Below are 20,840 nucleotides of genomic sequence, written 5' to 3'. Positions count from 1 at the left end.
TATTAAACTGACAACGATATGTATGCATATATCGTATACACAACTAACAATCCACCGCATCAGCAAATACCGATAATTATCTTCAAATACGACAGATGGAGATGGTATATACGAGACAATTATGGCATTTGCTCCCAAATCAAACCTGACCTATACCTTAGCAGTTTGACTTTTTCGCGTCATAATTCAAGGGTATATATTAAGAGGCTCATGCTGTTTCATTCATCCCTTCAGCTGAGTCTTGGTAAACGGGTGTCAAGATGAGATCCATGGTTAATCTCCTTCTGTTCGGCACAGCGTTACTGCTGGCTGTTTATGGTGCTGCCAGTGCCAAATGTAGGGATCCCACAGATGAAGAAGGGCTTTCAACAGATGATGATTTCCTAGAAGCGGTGTTACGTCGTTGGCGTAAGTTATCCTTTGTCATATTTACAATGTTTTTCTAGTATATATTAAAACTGTTATGGGCTTATGGGCGCCGCAATTCGCTGATCAGAGTTGCGCCCCTAGGAAACGTTGTGTGTTCGAATCCAGGTTCGCTCGGATTCTAGGTTTGTCAGCACCATGCCGTACTTAGGGTTTAACTAAAGTGGTACACATCTTGAGACGTGCATCATATCGGGCTTTCCTCGAACATTAAGCTGACGAACCGTGGTATAACTGGAGTGCTGTTCAAAACGGCTTTAAACCCAACTGAGTCACTCACTATGGGCTTGGTGAAACGCGATTTGAACTGCATTTTGAGTCACATCACGGTGCGTCAGCTTGTAGTGAAAGAAAGCCGAAGTCATATGCTAAATAACGATGCAGGTCTTAGACGTTTACCACTTTGGAGAAACCACGCTAAGGTGCGGACAAGCCTAACCATATAATAAGGGCGACTTTGGGACTCGAACCTAGTAACTTAAGCTGGCTTATGTCCGTTGTTTTGTGCGTTCATCGCTGTCATCGGATGACCTCTAGTCTATGTGTACGGCCCACAAAGGATCCATCAGTTGATTAGAGTAGCGTCCTCTGTATCTCCAGAGTTCGGATTTCGATGAACCTCCACGAACCCCTGGATCCATCGCGCTCTCAAATGACCTGCCCTTGATTTTCATTAGCCAATTTGATTTGCCACCGTACTCAGTCTAACGTGAGGTGAGGTGAGGTGAAATGGGGTTTAACGTCACGTCCAAGATTATTGCACTTATAGAGCGACGTGCATGTACGTGTGTGTGTTTGTGTGGCTGCGTGTAATTAGCCCCTTAATGACGAACGCCAGACAGGGTAACAACAAGTACCATCTTTTAACGTCTTTTGGTATGACGTGGTCGGGGATCGAACCCCGGACCTTCCGCTCTCCGGGCGGACGCTCTACCATTAGACCACGGAGGCGGTCAATCAGTCTAACGGACAAATCAGAATGCAAGTTAGAAACCAGCCTCAATGTTGGGTTGGCCATATCAACAACTTGGCGGCTAGTCCCAAGAATAACGATAGAGTTTGCGAGAAATTCAACATTGAACAACGTACAAAACGACGCAAAAGAAAGCCCTCAATAGTCTTTTTGATGGAAAGGATGTCTTATGCCCATTTAAACACGATGTGGCAAGTCCCTATGTTACCAAGCAATCCCTGTGATATGGGAGGAGAGGGATTCTGAGAGTAAGGTGTCACAAGCCTTGGGTTTCATGCCTGGTACATTGGAAAAAACAAACATAATGGCGATCGCATATGCGCGTAGAGATATGCAGTTTAATGTTTTGTTGTCAGTCGAACGTTGAAATTTCAATTTCCCTTATCTCGACGTTGGATTGGTCGGTCTAATGTTAACTAAAATCAAGGGCAAGTAATTTGAAATCTCGAGAACCACGCCGGGAATGGATACAGGGGTTAGTGTAGGTTAGAGATGGAGGTATAGAGGATGATCCGTACCAAACAGATTTCACGTTTGTCATGAAAGATAAGTATAAGTATAAGTTGTATTGCAATGACTATGATGCCAACGTAAAGATATCATTGACATTTTGTTTTGCTTAAATTTGCTCGTCGTGTGTGGAAAAGAAAATGCACGAGATAATTAACCGACAATGGGATCCATCGAAAAAAATATTTCAGAACGTCCATATGTCGAATAAACAAGTTATATTTTTGTGGAAAATGTGACGATTAACTATTTTTTAAGAAGCAGATTATTTTTTTAAATACTAGGTCATCCAGAATTTCAGATGTTCGACCCCTAAATTAGTTAGAGTGTGTGGGCTTGGACCACATTTATATGATTCATCGAGTTATGAACACAAATTTTGTTTCCTTTACCATTACAATTGCTGAAAATTAAATAAAATTTATGTATATGTAGATGTCCTTGGGGACGACGACGACGACGACGACAGTTGTAAAGATGACAGCAATGACAGGGCGAAGCGGTCTGCTGACTATGGCTACAACGGCTTCAATGACTTTAGTCCTAACCTACTTGCATCCAGAGGCGGCCTCGGCAGCTACAGCGGCTACGGCAAAACCTACGGCGGGGGCTACCAGAGATTCCAGACTAGTTATGATGTGCCCAAACCAACCTACCAGAAGTCATTCAATGAAGGTAAATGGCAGCTGGACAACAAGCATATGGTGAAGAACTACTTCAAGAAAGGCACCTACGAGACGGCCAAGAAGTTCTTCATCGCTCTGCCATTCGTCAAGATCATTCCCGTGAAGACTACAACGTCTATCGACTACGTTGGGCGGCTGCAGACGTATGACGGCTACAAGGTGAGACTGTGCAAATACTGCAATAGCGGCCATCCACAGATCGAATTCCAGTCCCTGGGTAAACCTCACCGCAATGTCATCCGTCGTTTTAACTTCCTTCCCAACACCAAGAGGTCAAGGACGGAGTACGGTGAGCCCAAGATCATCCAGACTGGTCAAGCTCGTGTCAGCAATGGAGACAGTTATGGCGGATCCTACGGCAATGATGTATTTGGAGCTCACTAAGGGAGACGACTCTCATTACCTTACACCCATACGTTGGATATGCCTAGAATCTCTCGTCAAAACAGCTATGTTTGATATGCGAATAAACGTATATTGATCATTGATTGTTTATATATTGCAGTGAAAATCCGCGTAATGGTTTAGTTGGCACTTTACAAGACTTTACGACCGCAAGCCTAGGGTGCTGGTAGAATATCCTATTGATTGATCAGTGATGTGTTTTGAATAGTACCAACTTAATCTTATGCTGTTAAAAAAAAATAATAGTATGTATTGTAAACACTTGTGTGACATGAATGACCTGTCGCTAGGCAACATTATTTACACTTTTTTCGGACGTCCAAAAGAAAGACATGTGTAGCTATTGTTCTTAATAAAAGCAAATAGGTACATTTTTGTCAATTTGTTTTCAATACCTTTAATGGTGATGTGATGTGAGGTGAAATATTGCACTTGTATAGGGAGTGAGTGAATATGGTTTTGCGCCGCTTTTAGCAATATTCCATATACTCATGTCGGGAATCGAAACCCGGGTCTTCGGCGTGACGAGCGAACGTTTTAACCACTAGGCTACCCGACCGCCCTCACATGTATAGGGACGTACATGAAGGTATTTTGTGTCGGTCCAAGTACTAGACCACTCAGATACCATGCCACAGTTTTACAGGAATGTCCCACTCAGACACAGTATACTAATCCTGAGCCGACCCGTCCTTGTTTTATGTCCTTAATGCCAAGCGATAGGCAGGATAAAAACAAGTACCATCTTTTAACGCCTTCTGGTATGACGCGGCAGGTTCGAACCAGCGACATTCAGCTCTCCGGACAGACGATCTACCCATTAGACCACGGTAGAGGTCCCAGGTCTTATGGCAATAGGTCTTATGAAACAGATCGAGCAGTGGATAATGTAGATAAATGTGAAACTTAGCTGCAAAGGAACCACCCACTTACTAATCGCTGTGTAAATGTGATGGCCTTTTAATCTCATGATGGGGTTTGAACCAGGGACATTCTGATCCCTGGTCGGACGTCTTGTCCACATGACTATCGAGGTTAACCTGTCCTCGTGTGTACTAGGAAAGTATGTGATATGTAGAATGACCTCCACAATGATGGCATCATCCCCCGTCAACAGAAGGCACGCCCCAGGCCGCTATGCTGGCTGAGATCAATTTTACTCAAATTGTGTATGAATGTGTTCAGTCTAGCATTGTGAGCCATTTTATTAAAGTGCCGACTATACCCATCCAGACTTTGGGCGATTGTGAAGTACTGTTTTGGATGTCAATCTCTCCATGAAATGTCATGGAATATATTGTACACGACTCTATTCTTGACAGAGATATCTTTCCTTGATACACATAAATGTTTCATAATATGTCAAACGTATCTTATATATAGAATGACATATTCAGTTATTCTCAAACAATGGGTAGTATGTATAATATATGACAATCCCCCGTGAATGCATGAAATCACCATGAAATCCATCTGACCGCTATATCGTGTGGTCACTATTTTCAACCAAAGAATCAATCAACGGCTTGTTTCAGCGAGCAGGCAGCCAATGAGTGGTCAAAATAATGAGCGCCCAGTTTACATCGCACAAACGGCAATATTTCTTGAATTACAACGTGTGCAACACGAAATATAGGCTGCCTGCGCTTCACAAGGCTTTAATGTTGGACAAAGTAAAGTTTGTACACAGTTCATTCACAAATTATGCTCATATTTTTTATGTATTTTCATTTATTGATTGTGTATCATACTCTCAAAATCCTTGTTTCACTGGAACAGACTGAAATAGTTACACATAAATTGATATTTTATTTGAGTGAAATTACACATGGTCGAAAAAGGCAACTTTACGAATAGGGAGGTCTGGTTCGGGAACATGGTAGGCTGCGTGTCATCGTTCCCCGATGGCGTGAATCGTTGCTCATAATATCAATCACTGGATTGGCTGGTCCAAACTAGCTGATTTCCATGCCTCCGTCATACTCCTGGATATATTGCAGGGTGATCGTTGAAGAACAAACAAACATTAACTGTTTAGGCAAACCCGCACACATATGCAAGAAATGGTTCAAACCCATTCACCGTTGTTTTGCAACTCCATTAGATAATTCAGATAGATCTGCGCTTTAACAAAATTGACCCCCGGACCATAGTGAGTTCCATCCAGACTCCGAACACCTCGTGTCAAATTGAATGTATCAAACATCGGCACGTTATACTTCCCAACAATCCTCTCCATGTTCCGGTTGTAGAGTTGAGCATTTGTATTGGTGATTCCCCGTTCAAGCTCCCTTCGCCATAGTCCGAAGCCACTAAACCCAGACCAGAGCAACTTTGGCCATTTCCGCTTGGTGTGGTTTCGCACCGGGTCTATGATCGCCCTTGCAAAATTCGAATTATAGTTTTTGTTGAAGCGCGCCCAAAGACCACTCCCAAACATAACAATAGATTTGGGCGTGTCCAGAATGTTTTTCAACTCGTCTGTCATGAAAGTCGCTCTGTGATCAAACCGACCACAGTATATAAATTTCGCTTTCACCGTTCCGTCACAGAGAGTGGGTGAATAGTCAAGATGATTCCGACAGTTCTTGTAGGGAAACACATATTTCCCTGCACACTGTTGTTTTATCTCTGTAATGAAAAACACCAGCTGCAGGGTATATAAGCATCACTGTACTCTCTATTTCGTCTGTTATAGAACTGACCATTTAGTATTTTGTGAGTATGTGATTTTTCATTCATTATTTTAAGACATGAAATTGTTGTAATTTAAAAGAGGGAAGACAAACATTTTACATGAAAAAGAAGAAGATTAATTACAACGTCCAGCATGTCCATGACTGATTATAAACACCTGAGGATAAATTACTTTCGTGTACATGAAACTAATCACTGTCCCCACTATCGCCCACTCACACACACACATACAAACACATAGGCACACACACACACAAACACACACACACACACACACACAAACACACACACACACACACACACACACACACACACACACACACACAAAATTAACCATAATCCTTAATACAATCAAGTAAGGACTTCATTTATATTCACAGAATGTATGAGATAATTGGAATTAATATCTTGATTCTTGATTGCTCAAAACATTTACTTGAACGTTTGCAATGCCAATCTCAATAAGTTCAATTCTATCAAAACGTTTGCTTTTTCAACTTTGTACACCACTACCCACTTAACAAACTTGAGGAAGAAAATCTTTCCTTGATCCATGGGGCATTTGTTACTTAACGTCATGAGCATAGATATAGTTTGTCAAAAAAAGCGAATTTCATCTGAAGTGTACATGTATTGAGAAAACAATATATGAAGTGCTGGACCTCATTGATAACTTGTATATAAAATTTGGGGGTAACACATTTTGCATGAAGAAGGCATTCCCAATGGCACCAATCGGACTCCCCTTCTTGCGGATCTGTTTCTTTATCCATAAAAGTTGGAATTTCTGCTTGAATTGGCAAAGTAAAAAAAACGTATTTGGCCAAGACGTTTAACGTAAGCTTCTGGTATGTCGATGATCTGATATCATTCTATAACATCAAGTAGACAATTCCCTTCCACTAATTTACCCACCTGAACGAGAAATAAAGAAACCAGTGAGACCGCCTCGCCTGTCTCATATTAAGATCCATGCATATAGATTCAGAGTGGTACAAATTTGGTATAATCGAGCGTCATAAGCCTTGACACATTCAAGGCATCAGTGGAGCTTTCAAACATTTCTGGGGCGGTCGGGTAGCCTAGTGGTTAAAGCGTTCCAGGTCACGCCGAAGACCCGGGTTCGATTCCCGACATGGGTACATTGTGTGAAGCCCATTTCTGGTGTCCCCCGCCGTGATATTGCTGGAATATTGCTAAAAGCGGCGTAAAACCATTCAGTTCAAACATTTCCAAATATGACACATCAGTGATACATCAGTGATACATCGATGCAATTCCCTTTTTGACAAGAGATTTCTCGTGGGTATGGAAAGAGTTTTGTCGATTTTATTTTATTTGCATTTGAGACCCTTGAAGATCCGCGGTAGAATAGGTCTTCAGCAACCCATGCTTGCCGTAAAGGGCGACTATGCTTGTCCTGAGAGGTGACTAACGGGACTGGGTGGTCTGACTTGGTTGATACATGTCATCGACCCCAATTGCGTGGATCTGTGCTCATGATATTAATAACTGGATTGTCTGGTCCAGACTCGATCATTTACAGACCGCCGTCATATAGCTGGACTATTGCTGAGTGCGGCGTTAAACAACAAACAAACAAACAAATATCATACCGACTGAAGCATTAGATACCAGCCCGCCATGTTGATAGTCTCCCTTCACGATAATGAGGAAGGCCAAGTACATCTGACGCACGAGAGAGTCGCCATAGAAGTGGAAGGTTCCTCCTTTGAGAAGCTCACAGGCAGACTTGGACGTGAAGTTTTTCACCTGACATCTGGAACAAGAACAGATTACAGGCGGAAATCTGTGCACAACTGAAGATGACAAACAGAATTCTAACCCAAAACAATGTTTGGCTCGAACCACAGATCAAAACGCAGATGGGTTGGTTCACAGCTTTGAACTTATAACACTACCACATGTATGAGGTGAGCACAGGCATGGTGTTAACAAACCAAACTTTAAATTCAAGAGGAACCTTGGATTCGATCAAACGACCATTTGAGCTGTGTACAAAGCTGTGTGCATAGCAATAGCAGCACTTTAGACAGGATCACACACGTCGGATGCATCCTTTTCTAGTGTAGCGGTTAGATTCTGACCATAGTCTCTAACCAAACCATTGTGTACATGCAATAGCAGCACTTTAGACAGGATCACACATGTCGAATGCATCCTTTTCTATTGTAGCGGTTAGATTCTGACCATAGGCTCTCACCAAACCATTGTGTGCTGTTCACTTGTAGGCTTATCATATACACGCATAGTTTTATCTCTTCATTTTCTCGTTAGGGATGCTTGGGACTGGTTCCTTGTGGTAAAAGGGGCGGTGGGGTAGCCTAGTGGTTCATGCGTTCGCTCGTGACGCCGAAGGCCCGGGCTCGATGCACCTAATGGGGACAATATGTGAATCCCATTTCTTGTGTTTATAGCAAAAAGCGGCGTAAAACTCAACTCACGCATTTCATCCTTATGGTAAGTCGATCGGGGGGTCACAATATATAAACTACCCGAGAACGTGTCAATGATTACATGGATCGTTGCCCATGGACTCAGCCTCTGGTTTGCCTGAACAAATATTGAGGTTTTTTCAGTTTGCCTGACCAGATATTGAGTATTTGCTGTTTGCCTGACCAGATATTGAGTATTTGCTGTTTGCCTGACCAGATATTGAGTATTTGCTGTTTGCCTGACCAGATATTGAGTATTTGCAGTTTGCCTGACCAAGTTATGAGTATTTGCAGGTCGCCGTGAAATGGCCGAAATATGTCGCTTTACTGTCTTTATTCCTTAAAATATAGATATTTTATAAATACATTTTCATCTACATGCTAAAGCTGAAAGGGACCCTACTTTGATATTAAATGCTGGAATATGATACAGACAGTTGTAATGTAACTTGGAGAAAATTGAGTGAATCCTTATGATATGAGTTAAGTTTGCACCGTTTACACCATACAAATCCCGACATTAGGAAAAGTGATGCATGTCTAAAGTTATCGCTGAGCAGTTTTACTCAAAGGCATCTATTCCTATCAAGACATTTATCCAAATTATTTCGACTAAGTCTATGAGGCCAAGTGAACGAGCAAGACCTGAACAAACGCTTGATAGGACAGTACAATTCAACAAATATCTCGTTAAATTGAAGAATACATTTAAAAATATATAAATTTACAAAATGCAATCTTGATTCATGTGATGTTTACTGTCATAAAAAACTGCACCAAACAATGTCTTTCACATGAATAAGACTGGCAGTTATGAAAACGTGGAGACAGAAAGAGTTATGTCTTTTAGACGAAAGACTTTTTTCATAGTCTTGTCTCTCTTACATGCCCCAGTTTTCTTTGTCAGTTGTTTAAAAAGCATATATACTAAAAAGATGATTGAATTCTTGTTGCGAATATCAATTGTCCTATATATAATAAGTAAATTTCCGAGAGAAAAAAGTAAATAACATTTGTGAAAAGGATTTAAACGTCCAAGTGAAAGTGCTAAAATCAAACGCTCTGTAGTCGGCTTCCAAAACAAACATTTTGGGGGCGTTGCCTAAAGGTATCGTGAGAAGGTGCTCATTAGCTGGTGTGATTCTTAGCGGTGAGTGTCATACCGGTTTTACGAAACGAGTGTCAGAATTCTCGTATTTCCCGAGCGAGAAAATTATTTTTCTTCTGCCGTATAAAGAACCTTAATTTTCATTGGTTAATATATATCACGTGACGAAACAATACATTTAAATGCTGACCTAACAATAAAAAACCTACCGTTGCAAGCGTGGTCAAATCACGTGACCCTTCACATGATCACTAATGACCTGTCACCTGGTCAATAGTGACTTCATGCGCGAATGGCATTACGCGATTTGACCATTATTCTAAAGATCTCGAATTGTTGTTTAACACAGGGCGGTGGGGTAGCCTAGAGGTTAAAGCTTTCGCTTTGTCACGCCGAAGACCCGGGTTCGATTTCCAAACAGGGTTGCAATGTGTGCAGCCCATTTGTCGTGTCCCCTGCCGTGATATTGCTGGAATATTGCTAAAAGCGGCGTAAGACCATACTCACTCACTCACTTATTGTAACAAATCAGAAGACTGCAAAAAGGGTTAACTTTAGCACGTTAGAACATGAATTTCAGTGTGACAAAAGACTTGATAAATCTTGGCGAGAATATTGTTATGTGTAAGGTTATTAAACAATTCTAAACTTACTCTCGGCGAGGTCATTATACGAAAACCACCGAGTGGGTTGACTAATCGAGTCATTAACCTCTCCAAGAGTACCTTATTCATAACTACATTTCGCAGATTTTCTATTACTCACGGGAGCATTTATAGGGACGGAGGGGGGGGGGGGGGCATTTGTTACAATCTATTTTTCCAATCTGTATTCTACAAAACTATATACTTACTAAATATTTTCCAAGAATCTATTTGAATTTACTTTTGACGTTTGAGTATTTTTCACACACAACTCTACATTCTTATCACCACTGCCAACAAACTATTCATTTTGGGCACTTGGGAATATTTCTGAGCACGCTATTCTTTTTAAAATTCACATTCAGTCAGCCTGACCACCCGATACCGTCAGTCGCCTTTTACGGCAAGCATGGGTTCCTGAAGACCTATTCTATCCCCTATCTTCATGGGTCTGCCGCGGGTGCTGTTAGGACCAATGCAAACGTTGTTGGCGGTGATTTTGAGTCAGTGTGGGCCCGACGTAAGGACGACAACATCTGATTTCTGCCGCTCTTAGCCACGGGATGGCGTTGACCTTAAATGGTTGCAGTTGTCTGTGATGTTCGTCGCTGTCTGTCACGTAGATATGTCACCCGGATGTAACGGTCCTGCGCTGGAGTAGTGACACTCGTTCGTCCAGAACGAGGCCGACCTTGGACACAAGGTTAATGCCTTGCGAACAATCTGGGTAGACACGTGACATCCATAGTGCCTCGCAGTTGACGTTGATCCGGCTTGTAGCATCCAAATGGCAACGCCTCTCTGGAGTAGAGTTAATCACCCCATGTTTCCTGTCCTTTCTCAAAGACGAGTGTGAAATGCTTGGTGTCTCTTTTTATATGGTGGCTTATAAAGGATGGACAAGGGGGACAAAGCATGCATTTTTGCATGTGATTTGCGCTACACGTGCAAAAAAACGTCAAACGAGGCCGGTTTTATTATATTAACCCACTGAGATACCATGCCGCAGTTATAACATGAATACCCCACTCAGACACGGTATACTGCCTCCAAGCCGACAGTCCTGGATTTATACACTTAATGTCGAAGGCAGAGTAACATCAAGTACCTTACTTTAACGTCATTAAACGCGCCTTCCGCTCTACTGGCAGACTCTCTTTCCAATACACCGTGTAGGCGATTTATGAAAGAAAGAAACCCGGAGAATGATATAATTGTAAGAGGCAAAGCCATTATTGCTCTTCGTCCCCTATTACTGACATGTCATTAAAAATGTTTCTGACAGGAATGTTTATAAACACTCGTATTCCCGACCTTAATATGCTCAATGTCGCATTGAAATCGATCATATTCTGAGGGTGGGGCTGCATTATTTGATGTATACAATTCACGCCGACGACCCGGGTTCGATTCCCCACATGGGTACTATGTGTGAAGCCTATTTTCCGGTGTCCCTTGACGTGATATTGCTGGAATATTGCTAAAAGCGGCGTAAAACCATACTCACTCACTCCCTATGTATTAGGCATCTTTTACATTTGCTGTTGGCTCAGCCTCCAAACTACATATTTGATCCTTTTTTAAAATGGGTGGCCTGTAGATCTCTTTGACAAACTCTTCTTTCTGAATAGCCTTGATCTTTAGTCACAGGAATGTTTATAAGCACTCGTATTCCCGACCTTAATATGCTCAATGTCGCATTGAAACCGATCATATTCTGGAGGGTGGGGCTTTTCAACGGAGTGTCTAGTGTCTACGATACACGCCTGTTGACACCATAACACACAATCAGTCAAGCCTGACTGTCTGGTGGGGCACGGGTGGCCCAGTCGTCTGAGGCGCCGCGAGTTGTTATTGTTAAGACGTCACGCAGATATATCGCATAATGATAAATTCCGAAGAAACTTAACATAACCACCGACACTGTCAGCTACAGTTTCACCGCACCAAAAGAAAGAGTTAAGAGTATCGGGGAAGTTGGAGACCGAACGCCAGGCGTACGTAGCGCCATAAGTCCCAGTCTTTAACATAGCCTTTTGGGCGGTTGGGTAGCCTAGTTTTTAAAGCTTTCGCTAGTCACGCCAAAGGCCCGTGTTCGATTTCCTATATAACTACAATGTGTGGAGCCCATTTATGGTGTCCCCCGCCGTGATATTGCTGGAATAGTGCTTAAAGCGGCGTAAAACCCTACTCACTCACTCACTTTAACATAGCCTATTGGGCGGTTGGGTAGCCTAGTGGTTAAAGCTTTCGCTAGTCACGCCAAAGGCCCGTGTTCGATTTCCCATATAACCACAATGTGTGGAGCCCATTCATGGTGTCCTCCGCAGTGATATTGCTGGAATGGTGCTCTTGACTTCTTTTCGACGGAGCAAATGAAACCAGATCCGTCGATTTTATTCTGGAAATTGAGGACAGATTTCCAACGCTGTTTAGTCGCTTTCAAATTAATCATTTTTTATTAATGTTCCGTTGATGTTTTGTCCAATGTCCATACACGAAAACAACCGTAAGTTTGTAGTGTGACATCACTCACTCTGAAATCCATGGATACCGAACTACATCAGTGCGATATTGCGTTGTAAGATGTTGTAACTTTACGTTCCCGTCCGATATCACTCCACCGTTTGTCTCGAACACCTAACTCGATATATAGTCCAATAATGATACGGTAAACAATCAACACAATCTATTTGCCCGGATGTGTGTTTTGAAAGACCTTTTCCTTTCAGGTCCCCTGCTTGGTCGGTAAACACAGATATAAAGAAATACCCTAGGGTATAAACATTGTGGGCGCAGTATATTAACCGGTCGTGTCACATTTGCGCCATGCCACACCGTCTATTAAAGTAATGGCCCGATGAGTGATCTTGCCACATAAGAACACTGTGTACTCTCTCTCTCTCTCTCTCTCTCTCTCTCTCTCTCTCTCTCTCTCTCTCTCTCTCTCTCTCTCTCTCTCTCTCTCTCTCTCTCCGACTTACCTACTATCCTCAGGAATCCAATTTGAATACTCAGCATGCTTTTGAGTTCGAAGGTCATAACATCCATCACAAACACATTCTCTTATTGTTTTCCTTTGGCATACGTTGTCATAACAACACGGAGTACTTCCTCTTGGCTCACACAACACCCGGAACCAGCCTGCTTCCTTCCGCCTGTCCATCCAACCAAAGTAAGATATATTTCCACACTTTTTATCTGGCCTCTCAAACGTCCCATTTCTTGTCATAAAATAGAGCCCTTTACGTAAGTATGTTTCAATGTCGTCTTCCTCTTCTGCAGATAACGATCTACTAAACCATGCGCCTGTCATCATATGACGCAATACACTTGGACAAGAAGGGACTATATTTTCAGAGCGGATGGATACATCATAATGCATTGTTTGTTGAAACCCTGTATACAGCAACACAGCCAGGGCAGACAGGCAAGAGTAGACGACAGTCTTGTATATCCTCCTCATGGGTGTCTTTAAGTGAGAAAGATAAATAAAACAGGAATTAGTACAACTTAAATAAAACATCTTCAACATAACCTTGATACGTGTGTACAAATAGAACAGAGGAAATTATTTGGGTTTTGTCTTATGGTCCAACTGAGCTAAACTACAAAGCAAAAGAAGGAATACACTGGAAAAAGTGATTTGACAAAAACATTACAAACGTTATCAAAACGTTACAAGGCTAAAAAAAGTCGCAGAAACACTGCAAACTTAAGGTCCAAAACGTATATGATATTCGTATAAAATGCATCCCCGTCGAATAACCATTTCTTGTGTGTTTCAGTTTTAGTCAAAATCAAACATGGGTGTATACTTTCTTTTGCCCGACAGATAAGGTCCCCATCAAACATACCACCATTGAACGCAGTGAATATTTGAAACAACCTACAGGAATGTACTGCTATAGTGGATGATCAAAAGGTAATCTATTTTTTAATCGACTGGTTGAGTGTGTTTGTTTGTCACTCTATGGTTTGGTCAGGTCATAGATTTGTCAACATTATTACAACCAGCTGAACCAGTCAACATTTTGTATTATTTACACAACAATTAACGATTCGGTACACATTTCTTTAATATATTATAATTATTGCATAATTTAATATTCGATTCCCCAGATGGGTACAATGTGTGAAGCCCATTTTCCGGTGTCCCTTTACATCTGTCGTTGGCCCACCCTACAAACTACATAATTGATCCTTTGTAAAATGGGTGGCCTGTAGATCTCTATGACAAACTCTTCTTTCTGAACAGCCTTGATCTTTAGTCACGAAAACTAAATATAGGATTTAACGACAACGCAAATATTTTAGACGTTATAATGGGAGTTTAAACAGGTAAATGCAGACATTTCGGATTCAGGGCAAACATAGATATATACAGGTAGCATGGAAAAACACTCTTTGAAACTCGCCATAAAAAGGATTTTGAAAATGTATTTGAAGAAGCTATATTTTATGTGTATGAACATAATACATTGTAGTATAAAGGAGATACTGCCATTCTTGGTGTGTCAAAAAAACAACTGAAACATGTATGTAGACAAATAACTAACCTATAACTTAATAACATTTGTTTCTAGGTAGAACAATTGTGTTTTAATTAAAGAAATAATATTAGTGTAAGGGTATGTTTTAATATTCGTAACGTTATTGTAATGATTGCTTTTTGAATAATATCAGTGTTTTTGAAAAAACAAAACACTTTCAGCGTTTCTAAAATACATTTTGTTTTAAAAGAAAGTTAACATGTTCCGAATGGCATTGAACCGCATTGTGGGTCTGAACCGGATGATGGGCATGAACCGCACCATGGGAATGAGCCGGATGTTGGGAACGAGTCGGAAGGTAGGAACGAGTCGGAAGGTAGGAATGAGTCGGAAGGTAGGAATGAGTCGGAAGGTAGGAACGAGTCGGAAGGTAGGAACGAGTCGGAAGGTAGGAACGAGTCGGAAGGTAGGAATGAGTCGGAAGGTAGGAACGAGTCGGAAGGTAGGAATGAGTCGGAAGGTAGGAATGAGTCGGAAGGTAGGAACGAGTCGGAAGGTAGGAATGAACCGGATGGTGGAGATGAACCGGATGGTGAGAATGAGAATGAGCCGGATGGTGTGTATTAACCGAATGCAGGGAATGTGTCGGGTGGTAGTTATGAGCCGGTATGTGGGATGGGCCGGATGGTGTGAATAAACTGGATGGTGGGAATGAACCAGATGGTGAGAATGAACCGAATGGTGGGCATGAACCGGAGAGTAGGAATGGACCGGATGGTGAGAATGAGCCGGATGGTGGTACTGAGCCGGATGGTGAGAATGAGCCGGATGGTGCGAATTTACCGGAATGTGCCGGATGGTGGGAATTAACCGACTGGTGGGAATTAACCGGGTGGTGGGAATTAACCGGGTGGTATGAATAAACCGGATGGTGGGAATGAGTCGGATGGTGGGAATTAACCGAATGGTGGGAATTAACCGGGTGGTATGAATAAACCGGATGGTGGGAATGAGCCGGATGGTGGTACTGAGCCGGATGGTGCGAATTTACCGGATAGTGTGAATTAACCGGAATGTGCCGGATGGTGGGAATTAACCGACTGGTGGGAATTAACCGGGTGGTATGAATAAACTGGATGGTGGGAATGAGCCGGATGGTGGTACTGAGCCGGATGGTGCGAATTTACCGGATAGTGTGAATTAACCGGAATGTGCCGGATGGTGGGAATTAACCGACTGGTGGGAATTAACCGGGTGGTATGAATAAACCGGATGGTGGGAATGAGTCGGATGGTGGGAATTAACCGACTGGTGGGAATTAACCGGATGGTGGGAATTAACCGGGTGGTATGAATAAACCGGATGGTGGGAATTAACCGACTGGTGGGAATTAACCGGGTGGTATGAATAAACTGGATGGTGGGAATGAGTCGGATGGTGGGAATTCACCGACTGGTGGGAATTAACCGGGTGGTAGGAATGAACTGGATGGTGGGAATTAACCGACTGGTGGGAATGAACTGGATGGTGGGAATTAACCGGATTGTGGGAATTCACCGACTGGTGGGAATTAACCGGGTGGTGGGAATGAACTGGATGGTGGGAATTAACCGGGTGGTGGGAATGAACTGGATGGTGGGAATGAGTCGGATGGTGGGCATGGGCCGGATGTTTCATTTCCCCTCGCAAGGTTGTTATGCTCAATGTTAATCCGTTAGGACCTGGTTATCCCTATTTTAGGGGTTATGCATTTCAGGTAGCCAATTCAATTTAATTTAGATGACATGATAAAACTGGACAACATTTTACAAATATTTTTAACGATACGTGTGGTATGTCAGGGATTGGGTGCAGTGACAAATGCAAACCCAACACGTTCCAATATCTAATACCTACTCCGTGGTCTAGTGGTAGAGCGTCCGCCCGGAGAGCGGAAGGTGCGAGGTTCGATCCCCGGCCTCGACATAATAAAAGACATTAAAAGATGGTACTTGTTGTTACCCTGTCTGGCGCTCGACATTCAAGGGCTAAAACAAGGTCTGGTCGGCTCGGAGTCGGTATACTGAGATAAACTGCGACATGGTATCTCAGTGAGCTAGCACTATAAAATCGGGATTAGTCACAAGCAGCCACGTACACACACACACACACAAACTAACTAACTAAGTAACTAAATAACTAAATAAGTTCAATGATCAATGATCTTGAACGCGACGCTAAACCCCATTTCACCTCACCTCACCAATATCTAACACATGCTAATGTTCAAATTGATAACGCGATTCAGACATAGTCCGGGGTCAGGTTGGTTACCCCAGGCACACCCCAGGTACACCCCAAGTACACTCGAGGTACATATGAAATCCACTGATTATAATATCCTTAACACTGGTATTAAGATAAACCAGTAGCTGATTAAGCCATCCGTTTCGATAAGCGAAATACTTGATATATTTAAACTACAAATGAAATATCTGACTAATGACCTTTAAGTTTATTGTGGAATTTGTGGATGAAGTGACCACTTGTCTTCTTGACATGCTTACCCTTTAAGATAACACCTGATGTTATCACTGACACCAGGTGTTGGCGAAATGGGAATCTGTGTCGTTGGGTAATCGAGACTGGTTATTCCCTGGCGTTGACGTTCTGTATTATTATTATTATTATTATTATTATTATTATTATTATTATTATTATTATTATTATTATTATTATAAGTCACGTGGGCTTGTGTCCGCTGAAGCTACATGTATTTTCCTACACTCTTTCCAATGGTGCAATGACATGTCAGGATACCTTGATTTATGTTATTCTTCTGTAAGACATACGCGAAAGCCTGTATAACGCTGTTACTTAAATCAAAATCATTATTCTTAATATAAAACATCAACCATACATTGGGCTTAAAAGGTGACAGGGCGGTAAAAATTATATGAATGGGTCGATGAAAATTGGCGATAAAAACGAAAGTAACTCATTTAGCAAATGGGGCACTCCCACAAACGTTGTCTCAATTGGAGTCAATGAGACTATTCAGCTTACAACACTGAGTATGGACAATGTTACACCGAGAACCTCCTTCATCTGGACTAACCAACACTCCTACACTAACCCAGCAGGTACCCTGCGTCACACTGAACCCTACTCAAGTGTTGGGTTACATCCTTGCCCCAACAATGACCCACTTCTACCACGAATGTGATCCTGTCCTTTACAGCAAACACATGCTTTGTTGGTGGGGCGTCTCCTTTTTAGTAATAGATTTGCCGATCAGTTGCCCGTTTAAGTGAATAATGTCGGAACAAATACAGTTAACAACTTATGTATTACCACAGCTCTTGGTCTCATAAATCACAAATGGATTGAAACAGAAACAAATAATACATTGTCAACATACTATACATATCTGCACAATCAAAACAGTCGCGACGAATGACAAGGACAATGCTTTGCCTCCGCCACGGCTGAGCACAAACTACACCCCTCTGAGGCAGCAGATCCTATTTCACCACGCCCTGACTGGCTGGGCCATAGATGGAAGGGCTTTCTCCCGAGCTGTTGTATGGATCACCTTCCAAACCTTTAGCTGTATGGACCACCTCCCCACCCTTTTAGCTGTATGGATCACCTTCCAAACCTTTAGCTGTATGGACCACCTCCCCACCCTTTTATATGTATGGATCACCTCCCCACCCTTTTAGCTGTATGGATCACCTCCCCGCCCTTTTAGCTGTATGGACCACCCCCCCACCCTTTTAGCTGTATGGATCACCTCCCCACCCTTTTAGCTGTATGGATCACCTCCCCGCCCTTTTAGCTGTATGGACCACCTCCCCGCCCTTTTAGCTGTATGGACCACCTCCCCGCCCTTTTAGCTGTATGGATCACCTCCCCGCCCTTTTAGCTGTATGGACCACCTCCCCACCCTTTTAGCTGTATGGATCACCTCCCCGCCCTTTTAGCTGTATGGACCACCTCCCCACCCTTTTAGCTGTATGGATCACCTCCCCGCCCTTTTAGCTGTATGGACCACCTCCCCACCCTTTTAGCTGTATGGATCACCTCCCCGCCCTTTTAGCTGTATGGACCACCTCCCCGCCCTTTTAGCTGTATGGATCACCTCCCCGCCCTTTTAGCTGTATGGACCACCTCCCCACCCTTTTAGCTGTATGGATCACCTCCCCGCCCTTTTAGCTGTATGGACCACCTCCCCGCCCTTTTAGCTGTATGGACCACCTCCCCACCCTTTTAGCTGTATGGATCACCTCCCCACCCTTTTAGCTGTATGGATCACCTCCCCACCCTTTTAGCTGTATGGATCACCTCCCCACCCTTTTAGCTGTATGGATCACCTCCCCACCCTTTTAGCTGTATGGACCACCTCCCCGCCCTTTTAGCTGTATGGACCACCTCCCCGCCCTTTTAGCTGTATGGATCACCTCCCCACCCTTTTAGCTGTATGGATCAGCTTCTCACCCTCCCGGCTGTATGGATCACCTCTCTACCCTCCCAAGGTGTACCCTTTCCGTGGACACCTGGTGTCATCACTGATTTTTAGTGAACCATTGACATAGTTTTGCAAATGGTCGATATTCGAGACTGGTTATTCACTATCATTGACGTTACTAATATTATGAAAATGATCATACCTGTACGTACGTGAGACGTGCATAAAATATTGTCCCCTGTCTATATGTAATGGCCCATGAATGTTTCTCAGCTGGGAATTGGTTAATGCGTAAATGGGGTGTTCTCATTTTGCGGACAGGTATTGTTCAATTTATCTATTTCCAACTAACCACCCACGGCGGTACAGGAAAGTACATATTTTCACAGATTATATTTGTCATCAAGACCGAGATAATCCCGAAAACAATGGGGATTTAGCTTAAGACTTTAGTTACAATATTTCAGTTACACGACGGCGGTCTGTAAATAATCGAGTCTGGACCAGACAATCTAGTGTATGATATCACGAGCGCAATTGAGATGCGATAACATGCATCAACCAAGTCACCGACCCTGACCACTCGATCCCGTTTGTCGCCTCTTACGACAAGCATGAGTTGCTGAAGACTTATTCTAACCCGAATCTTCACGGGTAATAGTGAGTGTGTCTACACATGTTGTAACTCTAACATAAAGGGATATTTTATTTTTTTCACTTTAATTATACAACTTGTGCCCATTGTATACTCAACTGTGTCCACCACTAGAATTACGCATATACATATACATGCAAATGTGGGTATCATTCGAAGAGGCTTTACATTTTCTATTTACATGCCGAAACTTTGCCTGAACCTGAAAACACTTTCATACGGTAGCTGTTCATTTAGTGATGAAATCAACATGGACATTCTTAAACCAGCCCACGATTTCATTGTCAAAAGTAAAAGATGCGAACAGTACCTGTAATAATCTAAATACGTTTTGGATAAAATATAAAATTGAGATCCTGCACTCGTTTAGCTCGGACACCACCAGTTTAAGCTAACACTTACGTTAAGATTAATTTTATGTATTGTACATATATATTCAACATGAACATGTCTATATCAAGTTACCAATTGGATATATATGTTGAATTCTGTCACAAAATTGCTTATATTTTCATTTCAAAGCGTTTTATTTGCTGGAGGTATATAGCGGTATGAAAATATCTCCACATTTGCACAGGTGCTTGTAAATAGTTTCAAGTGCCACTCGCCTTCGAACTGAACTGAAATGATAACAGTATTTATTGTTTGTTTGGCGAAGGAAATGCTTCCCCTTTGAACTAATGCGTTTCACATCCATTTTGTTATCATGATAGAAGACCCGAGATTAAGTTTTAGCCTTCGAAGTTTGATTCAAGTCATTTATTTGTTTTCTAACGATCAATCTAATAAATACCTTATTTCCTAGAGTTACATATGAGACGCTAACCACAACGCATTGACCTAGACTGACAATAGACAACAGGCAGTGATCGTGTATCTCTGAAACAACAGCGAACGTATCTCCCAAAATGCAATGGTCATATCAAACCATGAATCATTTTACCAGGTACTGATAATATCCTGTTAACCACTTCTGTTACTATTTCCCTTTTTCAATATATGTGTAGATGTATTCAAATCTTACCTTGTTACATGGAAAACTTCTATCCCCTGAATAACGAAGCCTGTCCTTCGACACCCCCTTGTACTGTATCCAACGAGGTCACAGTGGGGTTGTTAAAAGCTGCGCATACCGGCGGCTTGTGTGCACAGACACACGGTCAGTTGTATAGACGTTCCTGACGGTGTGTTCATATCAGCTGAGTACAACGTTCAATAGTTTTATGAAGAATTTGAAAGACAAGTGCAGGACCCACTAATCACTGGTTCTTTGAGGGAGTGACCCTTTGTGTCAGCCTGGCTGGGCAGATTTGCATAATGGGCCACTGTCCCACAGC

At 42.4% G+C, this 20,840-nt stretch overlaps 2 protein-coding genes across 2 annotated transcripts; one reads left to right on the top strand and one right to left on the bottom strand.

Annotated features, from left to right (window-relative positions):
- Positions 1-213: 213 nt before the first annotated feature.
- LOC124142875 lies at positions 214-3,369 on the top strand. The gene is made up of 2 exons (XM_046511561.2): positions 214-408; positions 2,345-3,369. Exons 1-2 carry the CDS (start codon positions 261-263, stop codon positions 2,977-2,979), a joined length of 783 nt encoding a protein of 260 aa, XP_046367517.2. The 5' UTR covers positions 214-260; the 3' UTR covers positions 2,980-3,369.
- Positions 3,370-4,789: 1,420 nt separating this feature from the next.
- Positions 4,790-20,840, bottom strand: LOC124142822. The gene is made up of 4 exons (XM_046511495.2): positions 20,528-20,840; positions 12,890-13,377; positions 7,314-7,477; positions 4,790-5,631 (listed from the first exon to the last, which is right to left on the bottom strand). Exons 2-4 carry the CDS (start codon positions 13,369-13,371, stop codon positions 5,069-5,071), a joined length of 1,209 nt encoding a protein of 402 aa, XP_046367451.1. The 5' UTR covers positions 13,372-13,377; positions 20,528-20,840; the 3' UTR covers positions 4,790-5,068.

Source organism: Haliotis rufescens, unplaced genomic scaffold (assembly GCF_023055435.1).
Source record: "Haliotis rufescens isolate VD_foot unplaced genomic scaffold, xgHalRufe1.0.p SCAF_59, whole genome shotgun sequence".
Taxonomy (NCBI): Eukaryota; Metazoa; Mollusca; class Gastropoda; order Lepetellida; family Haliotidae; genus Haliotis; species Haliotis rufescens.
Note: the sequence above shows the minus strand (reverse complement) of the source record. Positions and strands in the feature narration are given on the sequence as shown.